The 17,202-nt window shown below is 64.0% G+C and overlaps 2 protein-coding genes across 5 annotated transcripts; both read right to left on the reverse strand.

Moving 5' to 3' along the window:
- Positions 1-126: 126 nt before the first annotated feature.
- On the reverse strand, positions 127-13,193 carry ABCG4 (ATP binding cassette subfamily G member 4). 3 transcript variants are annotated; one of them, XM_077190066.1, is made up of 15 exons: positions 12,661-13,193; positions 10,988-11,225; positions 8,377-8,494; positions 8,171-8,303; positions 7,878-7,928; positions 7,605-7,750; positions 7,233-7,356; positions 6,976-7,090; positions 6,687-6,823; positions 6,507-6,605; positions 6,205-6,373; positions 5,609-5,709; positions 4,849-5,007; positions 4,614-4,732; positions 127-4,532 (listed from the first exon to the last, which is right to left on the reverse strand). In XM_077190066.1, exons 2-15 carry the CDS (start codon positions 11,214-11,216, stop codon positions 4,307-4,309), a joined length of 1,926 nt encoding a protein of 641 aa, XP_077046181.1. In that variant the 5' UTR covers positions 11,217-11,225; positions 12,661-13,193; the 3' UTR covers positions 127-4,306. The 3 variants fall into 3 exon arrangements, with proteins under 3 accessions (XP_077046181.1, XP_054503422.1, XP_077046182.1); XM_054647447.2 differs by lacking the exon at positions 12,661-13,193 and adding an exon at positions 12,459-12,618; XM_077190067.1 differs by lacking the exons at positions 10,988-11,225; positions 12,661-13,193 and adding an exon at positions 8,697-9,595.
- Positions 13,194-13,943: 750 nt separating this feature from the next.
- On the reverse strand, positions 13,944-16,645 carry LOC129129450 (C4b-binding protein-like). Of its 2 annotated transcripts, XM_054647292.2 has the most exons (4): positions 15,997-16,645; positions 15,534-15,701; positions 15,228-15,431; positions 14,985-15,114 (listed from the first exon to the last, which is right to left on the reverse strand). In XM_054647292.2, the coding sequence occupies exons 1-4, from the start codon at positions 16,157-16,159 to the stop codon at positions 15,101-15,103; spliced, it is 549 nt and encodes a 182-aa protein (XP_054503267.2). In that variant the 5' UTR covers positions 16,160-16,645; the 3' UTR covers positions 14,985-15,100. The 2 variants fall into 2 exon arrangements, with proteins under 2 accessions (XP_077046187.1, XP_054503267.2); XM_077190072.1 differs by having other exon boundaries at positions 13,944-15,431.
- Positions 16,646-17,202: the final 557 nt, after the last annotated feature.

Genomic DNA, 17,202 nt, shown 5'->3' on the forward strand with positions numbered 1-17,202 from the left:
TCCCAGGAAATGCCAGCTCACTCAGGGGTGGCTGGGACTGAGGGGGTCACACCTGTGTATTTTCACTCCAAATTCAACATCCCAGCTGTGCCCTCAAGGCTCTCAGGAAAGGAGACACCCAGGCAGTACACTATAAATATAAGTTTTATTGATGTGTGAAGTCCAACAAGTACAGCTGGCATCTCAGAAACACCGACACAAACCAGGACATCTCCTCCTGCCCAGCAGCTCCCGGCACCCTCTGGGCACTGGTGGGCAGCAAGCTGGCACCTGGCACCCCGGCCCTGCGGGGCACTTACCTGCTTGTGCAGCCCAGCCTGGAGAGCCCAGGGCCTCACCTCCACCCTGCCTGGTTCCTGCCAGGCTGCAGCTGTGGGCAGCAGTGCCCTGCTCCTGCTTCACAGCCTCCTCCCAGCAAGGCAGAGAGACCTGGGCAAATCCCCCCGGAGCAGCTGGCACAACAGAGCTGTGCCAGCAGACTCCCTCGGCCTTTGAGCTGCTACCTGCACCTTATTTTGGCAAGCTGTCCCAGGGAGGGAGCAGCTCACACCTGTGGCCGTGTGGAAGTGTGAGTTTCAATGCCTGCACTTCTCTGCGTGGTGCCCCCCTGGATCACACATGCCCACAGTGTCCAGCCTGGTGTCCTGACACAGCAAAGGCTGGAAAACCACAGGGTCCAGCATGGCAGGGACACACACAGAGAGCCCATGGCAGGGGGACAGGACAAATGGTGTCCACACACACACAGTGAGAAGGAAACACTGTTTTATTGCCTGATTTGGGAGAGGGATGAAACCCTGGGAGAAGCCCCATCCCCTCCCTGTTCTAGCCCAGTCTCCCCTCCAGCAAACCCCAGCCAGGTGATGAAGCATTTGCTCTTCTTGTGCGTGTGACAAAGGTGGCCTGGACATGCATGGAGGTGAGTGGCCATGCTCCTGCCTGCCTGCCTGCCATCAGAGCACCCGTGAGAGGCAGAGCCTGACACAGCCATGGGCCGAAGGGGCTGAAGCAGTTTTTGGTGTGTTGAGGCTCAGCTGGTGTTCCCAGGGAGCCAGAGCCACAGCTTGACCCCCACCCTCATCCACTCAAAGTGCATCACAAGGGAGGGCAGGGGCAGGAGAGGAGGTGTGGGGTAAGAAGCCTGCTCTCCTCCATCACACTCCTCGGGATTATCCGGACGCGTTCTCTTGTGGGGTTCCTGCAGCCAGGAGCACCCACGGCTCTGCTCCCCTGCTCTGATAAAGTGCATCCTTGCTGCTTCCCTCGGGGCCCCCTGGAGCAGGATGGCTGCACCCCATCCCTCTGCCATGCCAGGGCAGAGAAAACCCCAGGGGCAGGGCAGGGACCAGCCAGGCAATAAAGCCCGGGGTGCTCAGCCCAGCCCCGCCAGCCTGGGGGCTCAGTGCAAATGTGATTCACCTCCTCACCTTTCCCTGCACCTTCCACCACCCCTGGGGCTGTCCTTGAAGACAGGGAAAGGACAGTGGCACCTTGGCTCAGCTCCTCAGGCAGCACTGAGGGTGCCTTTGCCCTGTGCCACTTCCCTCACTCATCAGCCCCTTCATCCCCACACATTCACTCGTGTCCTGCTGCCCCAGGGCCTGCCCCATCACCCCCACTCCCCAGAGCCCTTGCCCAGCTCGGGGACAGCCATCCTGCAGCTCCAGGCTTTGTCCTGGCCCTTTGCCCTGCAGTGTCCACGTACCTGGTGGGCTGGGACACTGCAGCTGACGGGCACAGGAGGCACAGGCTGTGCTGAGCCCTCCTGGGTGTCCCAGGGTGCTGCCCCATCCCAGGCAGGCTGGGCCCAGCAGTGGGAGCCACCTGCCCTGGTAGTGCTGCTCTGATCTGGAGAAGCCTGTGCCATGGAGTTTCTCTGCAAGCAGCAGAGCCTGCTCAGCAAAGCCTTCCCTGGGCATGGGGGACACGGCCAGTGGCAGTCACTGGTGCCTGCTGGTGGCCCCTTTGCTCCACAAGCTACTCCATCTTGTCCTGGCCCGCCTGGGAGCGGTGGTGGCCCTGGCTGTGATGGCACAGGGCTGTCCAGATGTGCTGGGGACAGCAGCACCTCCAGGGTGCAGAAGACAGGACCCACCACGAGAGCCCCAAATGCCAGGGGGGAAGCAGGAGCTGTGCAGAGCTGCCCCACTGACACCTCCTGCATCTCAGGATCCATCCAGGGAAAAGCCTCAGCCCAGCAGAGCAGGGACTAGTCCCAGCCCAAGAGCAGGACAGAAGCAGAGCATCATCCCACCAGCTCCAGGGACAAGGAGATGGACAAGGGTGACAGCCCCACATCCCCCAGCTCCCTGCCCACCCCTGCACCTCATGACAGAGCAGGCACAGGGGCTGCCCCCCACTCCTCCGTGCCCCTGTGGCTGTGGCTGGCAGCCCTGCAGCTGGCACAGCTCCACTGCACTGCAGGAAGAGCCAGGAGCAGAGGGGAATTTTGTGAGGGACGGTGAAAAGTCAGACAGCAGCCCCTGGGGAAAACCCCAAGCTCAGCGTGGAAAGGGCAGCAGGGTGGGTCCTGCTTGCAGACCCTCAGTGCAAGAGAGCCCCATGGCCAAACATTCCTCGATGCCCTCCAGGCAGGGGAAGCTCAGCTTTGCTGAGTGCCAGCATCAGTGTCAGGCCAGCCAGACTCTGCTGTGCAGCCCCAGCCCAAGCCAGCAAGACCAAAGATCAGTCTCCAGGATTCTGCTGGAATCTGGCGTTTGCCCTGCAATCCCTGGCTGCTCAGAGGGCCAGGAGCAGGATCCCCAGGCTGACCTGAGCCAGGGCCAGCCTGCCAGGGTGGGGCAGGGCTGCCTCCCCCACGTCCGTGCTTGCCAAAATCCCGCAGGTTCCCACGTCTGTGGGTGCCACGTGCAGCCCGGTGCCAGCAGTGCCAGCACACCCACGGAGCTGTGCTGGGCAGGTGAGCAGGGTGCTGTGATCCCAGCACAGCAGCAGCTGCACATGCCCCAGCAGCTCTGGGCTCGGCTCAGTTCCTCTGGAGAGCCAGCAAGGTGCTGAATTGCCTTCCCTCTGCAAGGTGTGCGAGTTTGGAGCAGCCACCAGAGACACCAAAAGGGACCTTCTGGTACCATCCCAGTGTCTGGGTCACCTGCTGCAAACAAACCAGTCTGGGATCTCACCTGGTTTCCAGTTCAGGCACTGCTGGGACCCCCTCATGCCCAGTGTCACCCTGGGGGGTTGGCACTGTGACAGGCTGGGTGTCCTTGGTGTCCCCTCCCTGCACAGTCGGTGCTGAGCGAGGCTCGTCCGCCCCGTCCTGCTGAGACAGCCCCGGTGGAGCTGGGGGACAGAGGCTGCAGGGACAGGGCTCAGGGCCAGCTCTCCTCCTGCAGCAGAGCCTCCAGTGGTGACCCAGCTGAGCCCAGCCGTTTTCCATCCTCCTGGCATGGGCAGGGTGTGGGAACCCAAATCCTCCTTGCTCCATGCAAGGGACCAGTCACTTCTCTCCATGTTGGTTAAATTGGTTCAGATCCTCCTGTCTCAGATCCCAGAGACAACAGGGACTGAATGTGAGACTCCCTAAGGTCTGAGAACACTGTCCTGCTCCCACAGACCCTGGCTTGAAGATCCCATCTCTGAGGATGATGTCCCAGCAGGCGTCTGAGACAGAGCCCCAAGTCCTTCTCTGCCTGTTTGCTCCCTTTGCTGAAGACTGGGATGCAGTGGGGCTTTTGGGAAAAAAAATAAAGAAAAAGGAAAAAAAAAGAAGGAGGGTTTGGACAGAAAGAAAAGGGGGATGCAGCAATCTCTGTGGCTACAGCGACAGGAAACTCTAAAGCCTTGTGCAACTCCACCTATGGCATCTTTGGGCTCCTCTCAGCGCCGACTCCCACGCTGCTGGTCAGGACGAGGAACGGGGCCATGGCTGCACTTCCAGCTCTGCAGCTCCCTCCTCCCAGGCCAGCCCAGCCCCAGTGCCGCTCCCCCTGCACAGGGCAGGCTCCTCCCAGCCGTGCTGGGCACAAACACCGGGGCTGGGCTGTCCCTGCTGTCCCCAGGGCAGAGCCAGGCAAGGACAACAAGAGGGGACCCAAGCTCTGTCAGTCCTGGGGGGGAGAGTGGCACATGCCAGGGCTGTACAAAACGTTTTGCAATGAAGAGTGTGTGTGGAAAGGTTAAAACAGTTCCGAGATGTCTCAAAACCCTTCTCGACTGAGCCAGGCCCGGCTGGCACCTCCCAGTGCCTCCACCATGGTCTGGGACCTGCAGGAGCACCGTGTCCATCTGCAGAACATCTCTCACAGCAGGCCAGGCCCGGGAACGGCACTGGGGCCCCACGGCCCCCTTATCTCTCAGATTTGACCTTGTACCTGAGCACCAGGTAAGCCAGGAGCCGCAGGATGACAAAGAAGATGCCCAGGATGAGGAAGTCCAGGTAGAGCTTGGCCTCCTCCACGTCCAGCTCCTGCAGGATCTTGATGGGCTTTTGGAAAGGGCAGAAGTCCTCGAGGCACTCCAGGTCCTCGCGCTCCATGGCGTAGATGGTGAGGATGACCCCCTCGAAGCCATACCTAGGGCAGAGCACACCTGAGGGTCACCAGGGCCACAGGGGAGCCCAGGACAGGGAGCTCTGGCCAGAGCTGGGGTCCCACCTTACGTAGGAGACGTAGGAGCTCCACTGCAGGTAGGTGGGGATGGTCTTGAAGCTGACGAAGAAGCCCGAGAAGAGCAGCACGGGGATGGCAGTGACGGGTCCCACAAAGGTGGCCACCTGGGGAGCAGAGGCCACTGGGGGTCACCTCCCTGCCCACCCACGGGCAGCACTGCACCCCACACTGCCACGGGGACCCTTGCAACTCTCCACGGAAGAGGTAAACCCTGCCAGACCTGCAGGGAAGTGGAAGCAGCTCCGATGAGGAGCCCCAGGGACTGGGCCACCAGGGCGGTGGCGGTGGCCAGGGCGGAGAAGAGCAGGAAGCGCGTGGCCTCGGGGGGCTGGCCCGTCATCCAGTACACGATGCTGCAGTAGGCGATGGGGCAGATCACCTGCAGGGACAGACACACAGCCCTGCTGGGCCCCAGGGCCATCCCCACCCCACTGACCCCAGAGACGCCACCCACAGCCATTGCCACCCCACTGACCCCACAGACACCACCCAGGGCCATCCCCACCCCATAGACACCACCCAGGGCCGTCCCCACCCTACTGACCCCAGAGACACCACCCACAGCCATCCCCACCCCACTGACCCCACAGACACCACCCACAGCCATCCCCACCCCATAGACACCACCCAGGGCCGTCCCCACCCTACTGACCCCAGAGACACCACCCACGGCCATCCCCACCCCACTGACCCTGCAGACACCACCCAGGGCCATCCCCACCCCACTGACCCCACAGACACCACCCACGGCCATCCCCACCCCACTGACCCCACTGACCCCAGAGACACCACCCACAGCCATCCCCACCCCACTGACCCCACAGACACCACCCACGGCCATCCCCACCCCACTGACCCCACCCATGGCCATCCCCACCCACTGACCCCTCCACAGCCAGCCTGGGGCACTGGGCAGGGAGTGGCTGTGCCAGGGGTGGCACAGCAGCATCAGGGCGGTGACCAAAGGCACCAAAGCTCACCTGGAAGGGCACGTCTGCCATGGTCTTTGCCAGGTAATAGGCTTTGAGGCTGTACCAGTAGTTCAGGTGTTCCCTCAGGAACACGGTCATCTCCTGGGGGACTGCAGGGGAGCAGGGGGTGAGCAGCCAGAAATTCCCTGCCCTGGGGTGCTCCAGCCCCTCTCACACCCACCCTGCAGGTGGGAGATGCACCAGGTAACCCCCCCCAGCTGCATCATGAGAGGGTGCCCAAACTTTCCTTGGGGGAAAAAATAAATGAGTGGCTGATACGGGGAATTTCCACGTGGAAAAGTCAGCTTGGGTGGGGCTTTTTTACAGATTTACACGCATTTTCAAAGATTAAAAAAATAAAATATTGACATTCTAGCATTCTACTTTGAGCCAACAGGGGTCAAATAACCAGATTATAGCCAAACAAAGGGAAAACTGCAATACAGGCAAACAGGAGCCTTTTCCCTGTTTAATTTTTTCTCTCCTCTCTTACTTTCCCCCTTTTGCCTTTGGCTCCCCACACCCTGCCCTGCACACCCACAGTGCCACACAGCTGGAGCACCCCTGGGATCAACAGGGGGATTTCAGGGCAGGGAGCTCCTTACAGGTGAGGATGGTGGGCATGAGGGCAGCGAACATGAGGAAGAGCATGGAGAAGAAGAGGAAGCCGGTGTTGTTGAAGACCTTGCCCGCGTCGTTGCCGATGTGCAGGTAGAGCAGCCCGATGAGCACCCCGATGCAGATGTGGGACATGAACCGCAGGTGGGTCAGCACCTGTGGGCACAGGGGGCTCAGCAGGGCAGGGCTGCACCCCAAAAACATCCCAAGGGAGCAGAGGACAGCCCGTGGAGCTCCTTGTCGCTGCCAGACCCCAAAGAGCCCAACCCCGAGCCCTCCCTGGCCTCACCGTGTCCCGTAGGATGCAGATGAAGGTTCTCTTGAAGAGGATGCAGAACTGAGTTGAGGTGCTGGTGGCAAATGTGTGGCTCTCGATGTGATCCACGTCCTGCAGGAGCACAGGGACGTGGGTCAGGTTCTCACCACGGGGCCCCTGCTGGCACAGGAGGCTCCTCTGAGCCCCACTCACCGTCCCACACGTTGGGCATGATGAGTCTGCCTTGTCAGGGCTGCTCTTCTTCTCAGCCATGGTGCACATCCCATTCTGGACAGCGCGGAACAGGACGGGGTTGAGGTCCCCGTACTCCCCTGAGGCCACCTCGATGACTGTGGAGGAGGACAGGACCCCTGAGAGGTGCTGAGCCACCAGCACCTAGCAGGAAGGGCACAGGCAGCTCCCTTGGGCATCCTGGGCAGCCCCCAGGGCTTGGGCACTGGGTTTGGAGCTTGCCACCCTCTGCTGGGCTGGGGGCACTCACTGAAGTCAGCGGGGTTGTGGTACGTGGGGCAGTGGAGGCCAAGGCCCTTCAGGTAGGGGATGAGGTTGGTCACGACGCCCTTGAAGATGCACTGGCCCTGGCTCAGGATGTAGAGCTGCAAGAGAAAACCAGGATGTGGCAGGTGCAGGGCAGCCAGGGGGTTGTCACCCACTCCTGCCACGAGCCCCGGGACAAAAGCCTGCAGCCCACCCCTCTCATGGCTCTTGGAGCCAGAGGGACCCTGTGCCAGGCCAGACCTTGTCGAACATCTCGAAGAGCTTGGCGCTGGGCTGGTGGATGGTGCAGATGATGGTGCGCCCGCCCTGAGCCAGGGAGCGCATCAGGGACACCACCTGGAAGCAGGAGGCACTGTCCAGCCCGCTGTGGCCGTGCAGGAGGGAGTGGAGGAGAGAGAGACAGCAGAGAGACAAGGGGAGAGTTGAGAGAGGGACAAGAACATCCTGAAGATGCCCCGCTTGTGGCCACCCTCCCCTCAGATCCATGCAGAGCAGCACCAGCCCCAGGGGCACGGTCCCGTCCCGCGCTCAGGTGGGTGCCAGAGGGCACTGGCCAGGCCAGCAGGGGCAGCCCAGCTGGGCAGGCAGTGCTGGGAGCCCCTGTGGGCTCACCTGGTGGGCTCATCGAAGAACATGACGGGCGGGTTGTTGACCAGCTCCAGGGCGATGGCCAGGCGCTTGCGCTGCCCCCCCGACAGGGAGCTGGTGCGGGTGTAGGAGCACTCCAGCAGCCCCAGGGCCGTCAGGATCTCGTTCACCTGTCACACAGCCAAGGGTTTGCATGGGCTTTCATCCCCCTCCCTTCACCCTTGCCATCCCCTGCTCCCCTTGTCCCCATCTTGGGGAGAGCTGAGGGGGTCTGGGCCCACCCTCCCCAGCCCTTACCAGCTCCTTCTTCACCTCCTGCTTCTCACTCAGCTTCAGGTTAGCAGAGACCTGCAGGGAGAGGATGGCCACGGAGACAGGACTGTCAGGTGTAGGGAACAGAGCTGGCTGCACCGTGGTTGCAGCCCTGTCTGCTCAGCATGGAGGGAGCACGGACAGCAGGATTTTGTTCCTGCATCCCAGAGCCCTTGGAAATGCCCAGTGCTGGTGTGGGCTCAGTGCCCACAAGGAGCCAGCCCACAGGACGTCCCCAGAGGATGTCCCTCGCCCCACGGGATGTCCCCAGAGCTCACCATCATGGCCTCGAGCACGGTGAGGTGTGGCAGCAGCATGTCATCCTGCATGATGTAGCAGGACATCTTGCGGAAGGTGCGCAGGTCCCGCGGCCGCCCGTTCACCAGGATCTGCCCCTTCATGCCAGTCTCCCTGCAGGAGGGAGGGGTGGGGGGATGCAGCACAGCCCTGCACCCCCAGCCCCTCTGGGCCCCCCCAGACCCACCTGTAGCCAGCCAGGATGTTCATTAGTGTGGATTTCCCAGCTCCCGAGGGGCCCATGATCCCAATGAGCTCCCGCTGGCAGAACTTCCCTGACAGGCATTTGAGGAGAGTCTTGTACCCTGCAGGGGGAGAGCAGCAGGGTCATGCCATGCCACCCCAGCTCCTGGGGCGCCTCAGGAGCCCCGTGTGCCATGGAGGAGCTGTGTGTGCCCCATCAGCACCCCCGGGGCTATGGCCACAGCAGCTGCCCCCTCCAGCACCATCCCTGCCCCTGGTCCTTGGCTGATCCCACTGATTCCCGGCGCTGAAGAAGCTCCTGACCTGGATCACAGCAAAGAGCAGGGAAATGCCCGGGTCAGGTCAGAGCTGCTGAGGGAGATTACCAGGCTGCTCCTGGGTTTGTCTTCAGATGCTGATCCCCAAGGCCAGGGGCAGGGCCAGCGCGGAGCGGGGCAGCAGGGGGCAGGCAGAATTCCCGATCCGGCTGTTGCCTTCATTGGCATTCACGCTGTGGCACCCGGCAGCAGCCGCTGCTAATCAGACCTGGAATTATCTCTGCTTTAAACGCGGCTGATTAGCATTTTCTGGCAGAAGGAACACGATGTGTCGGGAGTAAGGAACAAGCACAGCCTCGGGCTCTCAGGATCTGCCCCTGAAATGGAGCCCTGGCTGGACAGGAATTGGTTTTGGGGGCTGATAACCCCATGGACCGAGCCTGAGCATCCCTCTAATGGAACTGCGTCCCCTCTGTGCCCCACGGGCACAGCCGCTGTGGGGCAAGGGCAGCAAACCCAAGCTGGGGCAAGCCCAGGGGCAGGGCAGTGACAGTCCCGCCTCTCTGGGGAGCCCCGTGGCTCGTCCATCCCCAGGGAAGGGCATCCAGCCCCCCGTTCCCCCTCCGCGCCCCTCGGGGTCAGGACCCCCGCGGCAGGAGGGGGTCCCGCGGGCAGGGGGCGGGCAGGGGAGGCCGGGGGTGCTGCTCAGGGTGGTCAGGGGCGAGCAGGGCCAGCAGCCCCCCCCGGCAGCGCGCACGGCTCCGCACCGCGCATGCTGCTCACGTCGGCGCCACTGCAGCTTGCGCAGCGGTTACTCACGTTCATTGACTGCCAGTAACCTCCTGCTCAGCACGGCGGGCCAGCCGGGCTGGGGGATGTCGCCAAAGCCACCGAGATCCCCCGATAGCCCTGCCAGCCCTGCCTGAACGGAGGGAGAAAAGGCCCCCTCCCACCGCCACCCCAGGGACCCCCGCACCCCTGGGCTTGCTCCCACCTGGCCCAGCTGCCCGAGCCTCCCCCCCTGCCTCCCTGCAGGCACTGGGCCGCTGGCAAGCAGCCGGTTCCTCCTGGGTGCTAGGGCACAACCCGCCCTGGCGAGCCCGCGGCTGTGCCGTGGATCCTTCTGGGATGATTCCTCAGCGCCCCGGGTAAACAGGGAGGCACCATCCCGGCCGATATCAGGGCTGCTCCCAGGGTGTTTCAGCGCCTCGGATTCCCGAGCTGCACAGCCTGGGGACGGGGCAGAGCCCCACCGGGCACTCCTGGCTGGCAGAGCCCCTCACCGAGCCCTGTGACCCCGGTCCCTGCTCGTCCCCGCCTGCCTTCAGTTTCTGCAGATCAGCTCACCCTCCATCTTAACGGGCTGCCTGATTGGCATCCCATTAACTGAGAGCGCTAATTAAAGCAGACTGCCACCCACCAGCCGCCATCTGCCTCCCCTCTCCCCTCCCTGAGCTCCCGGCCAGAGTCACACAGGGAAGGGGCCCCGGCCTGGGCTCACAGGGAGAGGAAATCCCCCACAAACCACACACTTCTCCTGGCCAGGCTGGGAGCTGGGGTGTCCTGCTGCAGCCCACACAGACATCATACCCCAAACAGCAGTGCTGGGGTACCCCATCCCATCTATCATACCCCAAACAGCAGTACTGGGGTAATCCATCCCATCCATCATACCCCAAACAGCAGTACTGGGGTAACCCATCCCATCCCATCCATTATACCCCAAACAGCAGTGCTGGGGTAACCCATCCCATCTATCATACCCCAAACAGCAGTGCTGGGGTAACCCCATCCCATCCATCATACCCCAAACAGCAGTAGTGGGGTAATCCCATCCCATCTATCATACCCCAAACAGCAGTGCTGGGGTAATCCCATCCATCATACCCCAAACAGGAGTGCTGGGGTAACTCATCCCATCCATTATACCCCAAACAGGAGTGCTGGGGTAACTCATCCCATCCATTATACCCCAAACAGCAGTGCTGGGGTAATCCCATCCATCATACCCCAAACAGCAGTGCTGGGGTAATCCATCCCATCCATCATACCCCAAACAGCAGTGCTGAATCCATCCCACCCCATCCCACCCCTCCCAGCTGGCCCAGGGTGTCTGCCCAGGCCAGAGGTTTCCCTGGAATGCGCTCTGCCTTCCCCTGGCATTGCCCAGCACAGTGGTTCATGAGCCTCTGCCTCCTCCTCCACGGGCACCCAGAACAAACACCCAGGCACAAAGAGCCCCTGGCACTCAGAGCAGGGTGAGGTCATGGTGTGCAGAACGGGAACGGGCTGGGAGAGCCCTCCCCTCCCTGCCCTTCCCCACCCGCCAGCTCCTACCTCTCTTCCTCCACCAGGATCCCTCCCGCACGGAGTAGGACAGGTCGATGAACTCGATGTTGACAGCCGAGCGCTTGGGGAGGTGGGAAAACCTCTGGGCCTCTGTGATGTGGTTCTCCACCTTCTTCAAGTGGGTGGTGAGCAGCGGGGCGTCGGGAGGGCCGGCGTGGCACACCGTGTCCTCCAGGGCGATGGAGACGCAGGCGGGATCCATGCCCTTCTCCGCCATCCTGCCGCTCTGTGGGGAGCGCACGGGGCTCGGCTCCTCTGCCAGGCACTGCAGGGACCAGCCCACAGCGAGTCCTGTCCCTGCTGCTCCTGCTGGCTCCGGGCCTCGCTGTCCCCTCCGCCCAGCTGGGGCCGGCACCCACATCTGGCTGCGAGGATGGAGCCAGCCGAGCCTGCGCCCAGGGGCTCGGGGCGAGAGCAGCAGGGTTTGCTTCAGCTCCACAGTCAATAATTCATGCACCTCCTGCAGCTCGGTCCGGCTCTGCTGCCGGAGCTGCTCAGCTCCCCCAGCCCCTGGGGGCCCTGCCCCGGTGCCGTTTGTCCTAGTGGGTGCAGGAGGGGAGGAGGGGGGGCTGATGTCCTGCCCTGTGCCTGGGTGTCCCCAAGGACTCACCAGGAGCCAGCCCTGCCCTGGCCTTGGGGAACACGGGTATGAAACCCTAAACAAGCAGATGATTCCAGCTGGTTTCCTGGACAAAGCACACCGTGCTCCTGGGGCAGAGCAGTCCTGGGTGCATCAGACCCTCACACAGTGCCTAGGGTCCCCCTGGGCTTGCTGGGAGAGCCTTAACAGAACAGGGAGGGGGCCCTGCTGGTGCCATTCCTTCTCTGCCTTCCTCGCTCATCATTTCACCTTCCGGGCTCTTCCAGCACAGCCTCGGAGGCCAGACCAGCACGGAGCCGGGGCCATGACGCTGGTACACCTGCCCCAGCCCTGCCGTGCCCGCAGTGCTCCAGAGCCGGCTGCAGCACGGCCGAGCCCCGCTCGGCTCGGGGGCTCTGCGGTGCTGGGGGATGCTGAGCGAGCAGGGCGGGGAGCGCGGCTCTCCGAGGCTGCCGGGGGGTCGGGGATCCCCCCAGGAGCAGGAAAAGGAGCTCGGGCTGTGCCGGAGCGAGCTGTGCCCTGCACCCAGCTCTCCTCCCAGCCTGGGGTCCCACCGCCTCGCTAACCTACATTCGGCTGCGGGATGCGGGCAGCGGCTCGCTGCGGCTGCAGCGCACACAGACAGCCCCTGCGAGGGGCGCCGGCAGCTGCGGGAGATCCCCCAGCCCAGCCCAGCCCAGCCCAGCCCTGCCGCAGGCAGACCCCGCTCGGGGCTGGAATGAAGCCAGCCCAGCCCCGGGGAAGGAGGGGTGGGGGTTCCCATCCCGAGGGTCCCCTCCCGGCATCCGCGGGGTGCAGGAACGGGGGGTTCTGGGGTGCTGCTGGGGGGCAGCGGGCTCGGAGCGCCCTCGGGCTCACCTTGACTCCTCCGGCTGGGCGTTCACGGAGCGCTAAATCCCGCAAGCGGCTCTCCGCGGCTTAGCCCAGCCCCGAGGCGCGGGGTGGGGACGGGAAGGCTTTGCCCGAGGATGCTCTTCCTTCATCCCCGCTCCCCGCCGGCCCCCTCCATCCCCAGCCCCGCCCGGCCCCGGGGACGCTCCCGGCTCTCCCGCAGGCTCACCTGGCAGGGTGCGGGGCGGCGGCTCCGCTCCCGCAGCGCCCCCGCCTCGCTTCCTCCGCAGACAAAGGGGCGATGCCCGGGGGGCCCGGCCGGGCGGGGGGCGGCTCGGTTCGGCTCGGTTCCGCTCTGTTCGGCTCGGTTCCGCTCGGTTCGGCTCGGTTCGGTTCCGCTCGGTTCGGCCGCGGTGCTCAGCGGCGGGAGCCGGGCTGGGCGCTGCCCCCGCGGGTGCCCGGCCCGGGTCTCCTCCCCATCCCTCCGCGGGGCTGGGTGGGCAGGGCGGGCCGGGGGCGCTCCGGCCCCGCAGTGGGCAGCGGTAGCCCCGCAGTGGGCAGCAGCCCCCCGGGCCGGGCTGCTCGGGGCGCCGCTGTGCCCCAGCCCCGTGGCCGGTGCTGCCGGGCGGGGAGCAGGATGGGCGGCAGGATGGATGGATGGATGGATGGATGGATGGGCTCTGCCCGGGCGGGCAGCGCTGCCAGGCAGCGAAAAATCCTCTTAAAGGGACCGGCCCTATTTCCTCTCGCCGCCTGCCAGCAGGCCCTGAGCATCCCTGAGCACACGCCCGGGTTTGCCAGCCCTGCCTCTGCACCCCCCGCACCCCAGGGCCCGCATCTGGGGCACCGCCCCCGCACTGCCCCCTCAGCCCAAACCCCCCTGAGGGAGCCCCACACACCCTAAAGCTGCTCCTGCCCCGCTCAGCCCTGCCCAGGCCCCTGTGCAGAGCCCCCAGCACGGGCACAGTGTGCAGCCATGGCTTGGGACAGGCAGTGGGGGGACAGCTGGTCACAAAGGGGGTGGCAGGGGGTGTCCCTCCAGGCTTTTACCCCCAGCACACCCTCCCTGGTGCAGCCGGTCCTGCAGGATCCCCCTGCACCTCCCCAGCACCACGCCTGGCTCTCTCCTCGCTGTTACTCACACCTCTCACCCACCACAGCACTTAAACACCAGAGACATATGGAAATGAGTGGCACCAGCAGGAGTATTAATTAAAAAACCATCTGTTGAGCCAAGGAGAGCTTTCCCCACCCCCTGCCAGCTCAGGGCTAGGACAGAGCTCAGGGCAGGATCCAGGCAGAGGAGACCAGGGGAGGGCACAAGGAGTTGTCCATGGAGCCAAGCTCCTCATGGAGATCTGAAGTCATCTTGTTCTGGAGCAAAAGGCACGTGGGGCTCACCTGGTTCTCTCTGTACCCAGCTGCCTCCCAGCCCTGGGGCACTCCCTGTGTGCAGGTGCCAGCCCAGGCCTGCTCTGGGCAGTGCCACAGCCTTTCCTCCCTGCAGGGAATGACACCCCTAACCCCCTTTCTGCTCAGCTGGGCCCAAGCTGGTGGCCATGAAGCACCCAGCAGCTGCTGGGGAGTCATTTCAAGGTGGGAGGAAGCAGGGATGGAGCCCAGTGCCATGGGGACCTTCACATCCCTCTAATCCCCAGCTGGGACCTTCCTAAAGTGGCCTTGTCCACAGCTGTGTCCCCACTCAGGACAGCGGCAGAGGGAGCCTGTCCTGGTTCTGTCATCTGTGTTCAGGGCTGCAGGGATAGAGCAGGCAGCAGAACCTCTTTGCATGACAGGAAAACCTGTGGGATTCCCTGCAAACAGATTTTTAATGCCCCGTGGCTGGTCCTCCACAGCACCCTCAGCAGGGCCATCACTTGTGCTCCAGGCCACCCTCTCCTTCCCCGGGGGAGTAAAACTGCTTCCATGGCTGCTTCCTAAGGGGCCAGAGATGTCCTCAAGGGCCACAAAGCTGTTCCTGGCTGGAGCCACATCTCCCCCTTTGTGGCCCCAAGCTGCTGGGAGGAGAAGCCCCTGTGGGAAGGGGCTCTCAGGGCAGGACCACAGAGCCCCTGGCAGGAGCAGCACCAGCAGCCAGTGCATGGAGCAGCCTGTAGGGAAGATTTTCCACCTGGGGCATGAGACCTTTCCCCCCCTGCACTCCCAGGGAGGCTGCAGGGCAGTTTGGCTCCTCAGCAGTGGGTGCTGCAGCCCTGGCCAGGCCGCTCTGTCCCTGCCATGGGGACAGGAGGCAGATGCCACACTCCTGCTGGCCCCATTGAGCTCAGGGGGCAGCTCCACCTCCCAGCTCAGGGCCTGGAATCCCCTGACACGGAGAAATCCCAACCTGCAGCACTGAAGGACAGGTATTTTGCACCAGGTACGGGTACAGGTGCTGCCTCTCCTCTAAGAGGGGCTCTGAGAAGCAGCCAGGGAAATGGAGGATGACACCCCCAGATTCCAGCACCTGCTGCTCCCAGAGCACCCCCTGGCCCTGCAGAGTCTGGGGTGAGCCACCCTGCAAGAGTGAGCCCAGAACAGCTCAGATGGCAGCCTTGGGACAGACAGAGCTTACGGAGGGAGCACAATGGAGACTCTGGCGAAGGGAAGCAGGAGCCTGGGTGGGAACGTCCCTCAGCACAGCGGCCACAGCCCCGGCTGGCCCAGCTCTACCTGGAGGAACCTGAGGAGAGCAAAGGCAGCGGATTTTGAGCTGTTTGCAGCTCCCTTCTCCCACTGCCAGCCTTGCCCTGGCACCAGGGCCCCGCAGCTGGGCAGCGCCACCGCAGGGCTCACCGCAGGGCACGTGGCAGTCGCACTCGCAGATGTCGCAGCGCTGGAGCCAGCGGGGCCAGCCCGACAGCTTGGTGACACAGCCCGAGATCTTGATGCAGCCGCGGCTGGGGGAGGCTCCCAGGTGTTCCTGGCTGCCGCAGGACGAGGAGCACCGGCCCGTGAGGTCCCGCTCGCTGATCTCGATGCGGCCCCGCAGGCAGATCCCTGCGGGGGCAGAGCCCATCACGGGGGGCTCACCCGGAGCCCACGGGCGTCGGGAGGGCTCGGGGCCGTGCCTGCAGCCGCTGGCAGCCCCGGGTTACTCACGGAGGCAGGAGGGCTTGGGGCTCCATTGGCCGTCGGACTGGCAGGCGCTGGCGGGGTCCCCCAGCAGCACGAAGCCGGGCCGGCAGCTGTAGCGCACCACGGAGCCCACCCACCAATCGTTGCCGTGAACCACCGAGTTAAAATCCGCCTCGGGCCGCCCGCAGTTCACTGAGGACAGGGATGCAGCCGGGGCTGGCAGCCTGGACAGGGGGACAGGGGGCCCAGGGGTGCCCTGGGCAGGGGGGACAGGGGCTGTGCCCTGCGCTGGGAGGGGACAGGGGCTGTGCCCTGGGCTGGGGGGACAGGGGCTGGCAGGCTGCTGGCCCTGGGGACAGCCCCAGGGGTCACCAGGCAGGGCTGAGCGTGCCCCAGGCTGTGTCCCCGCCCGGCCCAGGCTGCGGGAGGCGCTCACACCGAGTGTGGCACAAAGCCCCGCAGCATCCCCGGGATCCCCCGGCTTTACCTCTGCAGAAGGATTTGTAGCCCAGCCAGCAGCAGCTGCCGTTCCCACACTGGCTCCTCTTCAGCTCCTTGTGCCTCCCCTTGCAGCCCCCCAGGCAGATGGGAGCCGTGCCAGACCAGTACGTGTCCAGGTCTCCTGGGGCCACCGGGGGCAAGGACACCATTGCCAGCCCTTGCCCGGCCCTCAGAGTCCCACAAAAGCCATCCCAGCCCTCCCCAAGCCCTGCTGTGAGTGCAGCCACTCAGACCTCAGCTCCCCTGAGCCAAGCCTTGCTCTTGCTCCTTACTGGGCAGGACTGGTGCCAGCTCTGGGGCACCCCATAAGGCCCCTCATGCCCCAAGCCCCCTGTTACCTTCTGGGTCCTGGCAGGAGGTGAGCGTGGCCAGCACGGCGAGGAAGAGGAGGCCCAGTGCCATCATCTGCCTCCTCCCCTTGCCCCTCCAAGCCCAGAGCCCTCTGTGCTCACCCAGGAGAAAGTGATCTTGGTTTGCACTCACCCCCTCAGGCCCGGGGATGCTGCAGGACAGGGGGAAGGGAGGAGACATTGCCTTTAATGCCAATCCTCTCCCCAGCAGATAATCCCTGGCAGATGAGCCTGCCCGAGGCAGTGTTTAAAGGGACACTCCAGCACCAGCCCCAAAGCCAGCAGCAGCAGCACAGCCCTGCCCGGGGCCAGGCCAAAGTGCTGCGAATGCAAACCTGGCACGGGGCCCTTCTGGCCTTCCCTCGAGGGCAGCTCAGCCCAGCCCTGCCAAGACAAGTGCCAAGGGCAGGGACGGGAAGGCCGGGCAAGGCAAGTGCCCAGGGCAGGGATGCTCTGCCTGCAGCAAAGAGCCTCCCCCAGCAGTGGGGGCTCTCAGGGACAGCTCCTGCCTCTCCCAGAGGTGCTGGGATCAAGGGGTTTCCCCCAACACCCCGGAATTCCAGCAGCTTTTGCTCAGCTGCTTGAGAGAGAGCAATGGGGGAAAAGTCAGTGCAGAGCAGCACTGTGTCCCCCTGGGCACATCACCTCCACACACAGGGCAGGGAGGGCACTCCAGGGACCCCAAATTCACACTGTCCTTGTCCAGCCACTCAACAAAGATGAGCTGGCTCTGCTCACAAACCCAGGCTGCTCCCTGTATTCAACCAAAGCCCTGGGGAGGCAGCAAAACTCAGCAGGAACAGAGTGCCAGAGCTAAACCCAGCCCCGCAGTGCCACCTCTG

The sequence above is a fragment of the Agelaius phoeniceus genome, chromosome 23, assembly GCF_051311805.1.
Source record: "Agelaius phoeniceus isolate bAgePho1 chromosome 23, bAgePho1.hap1, whole genome shotgun sequence".
Taxonomy (NCBI): Eukaryota; Metazoa; Chordata; class Aves; order Passeriformes; family Icteridae; genus Agelaius; species Agelaius phoeniceus.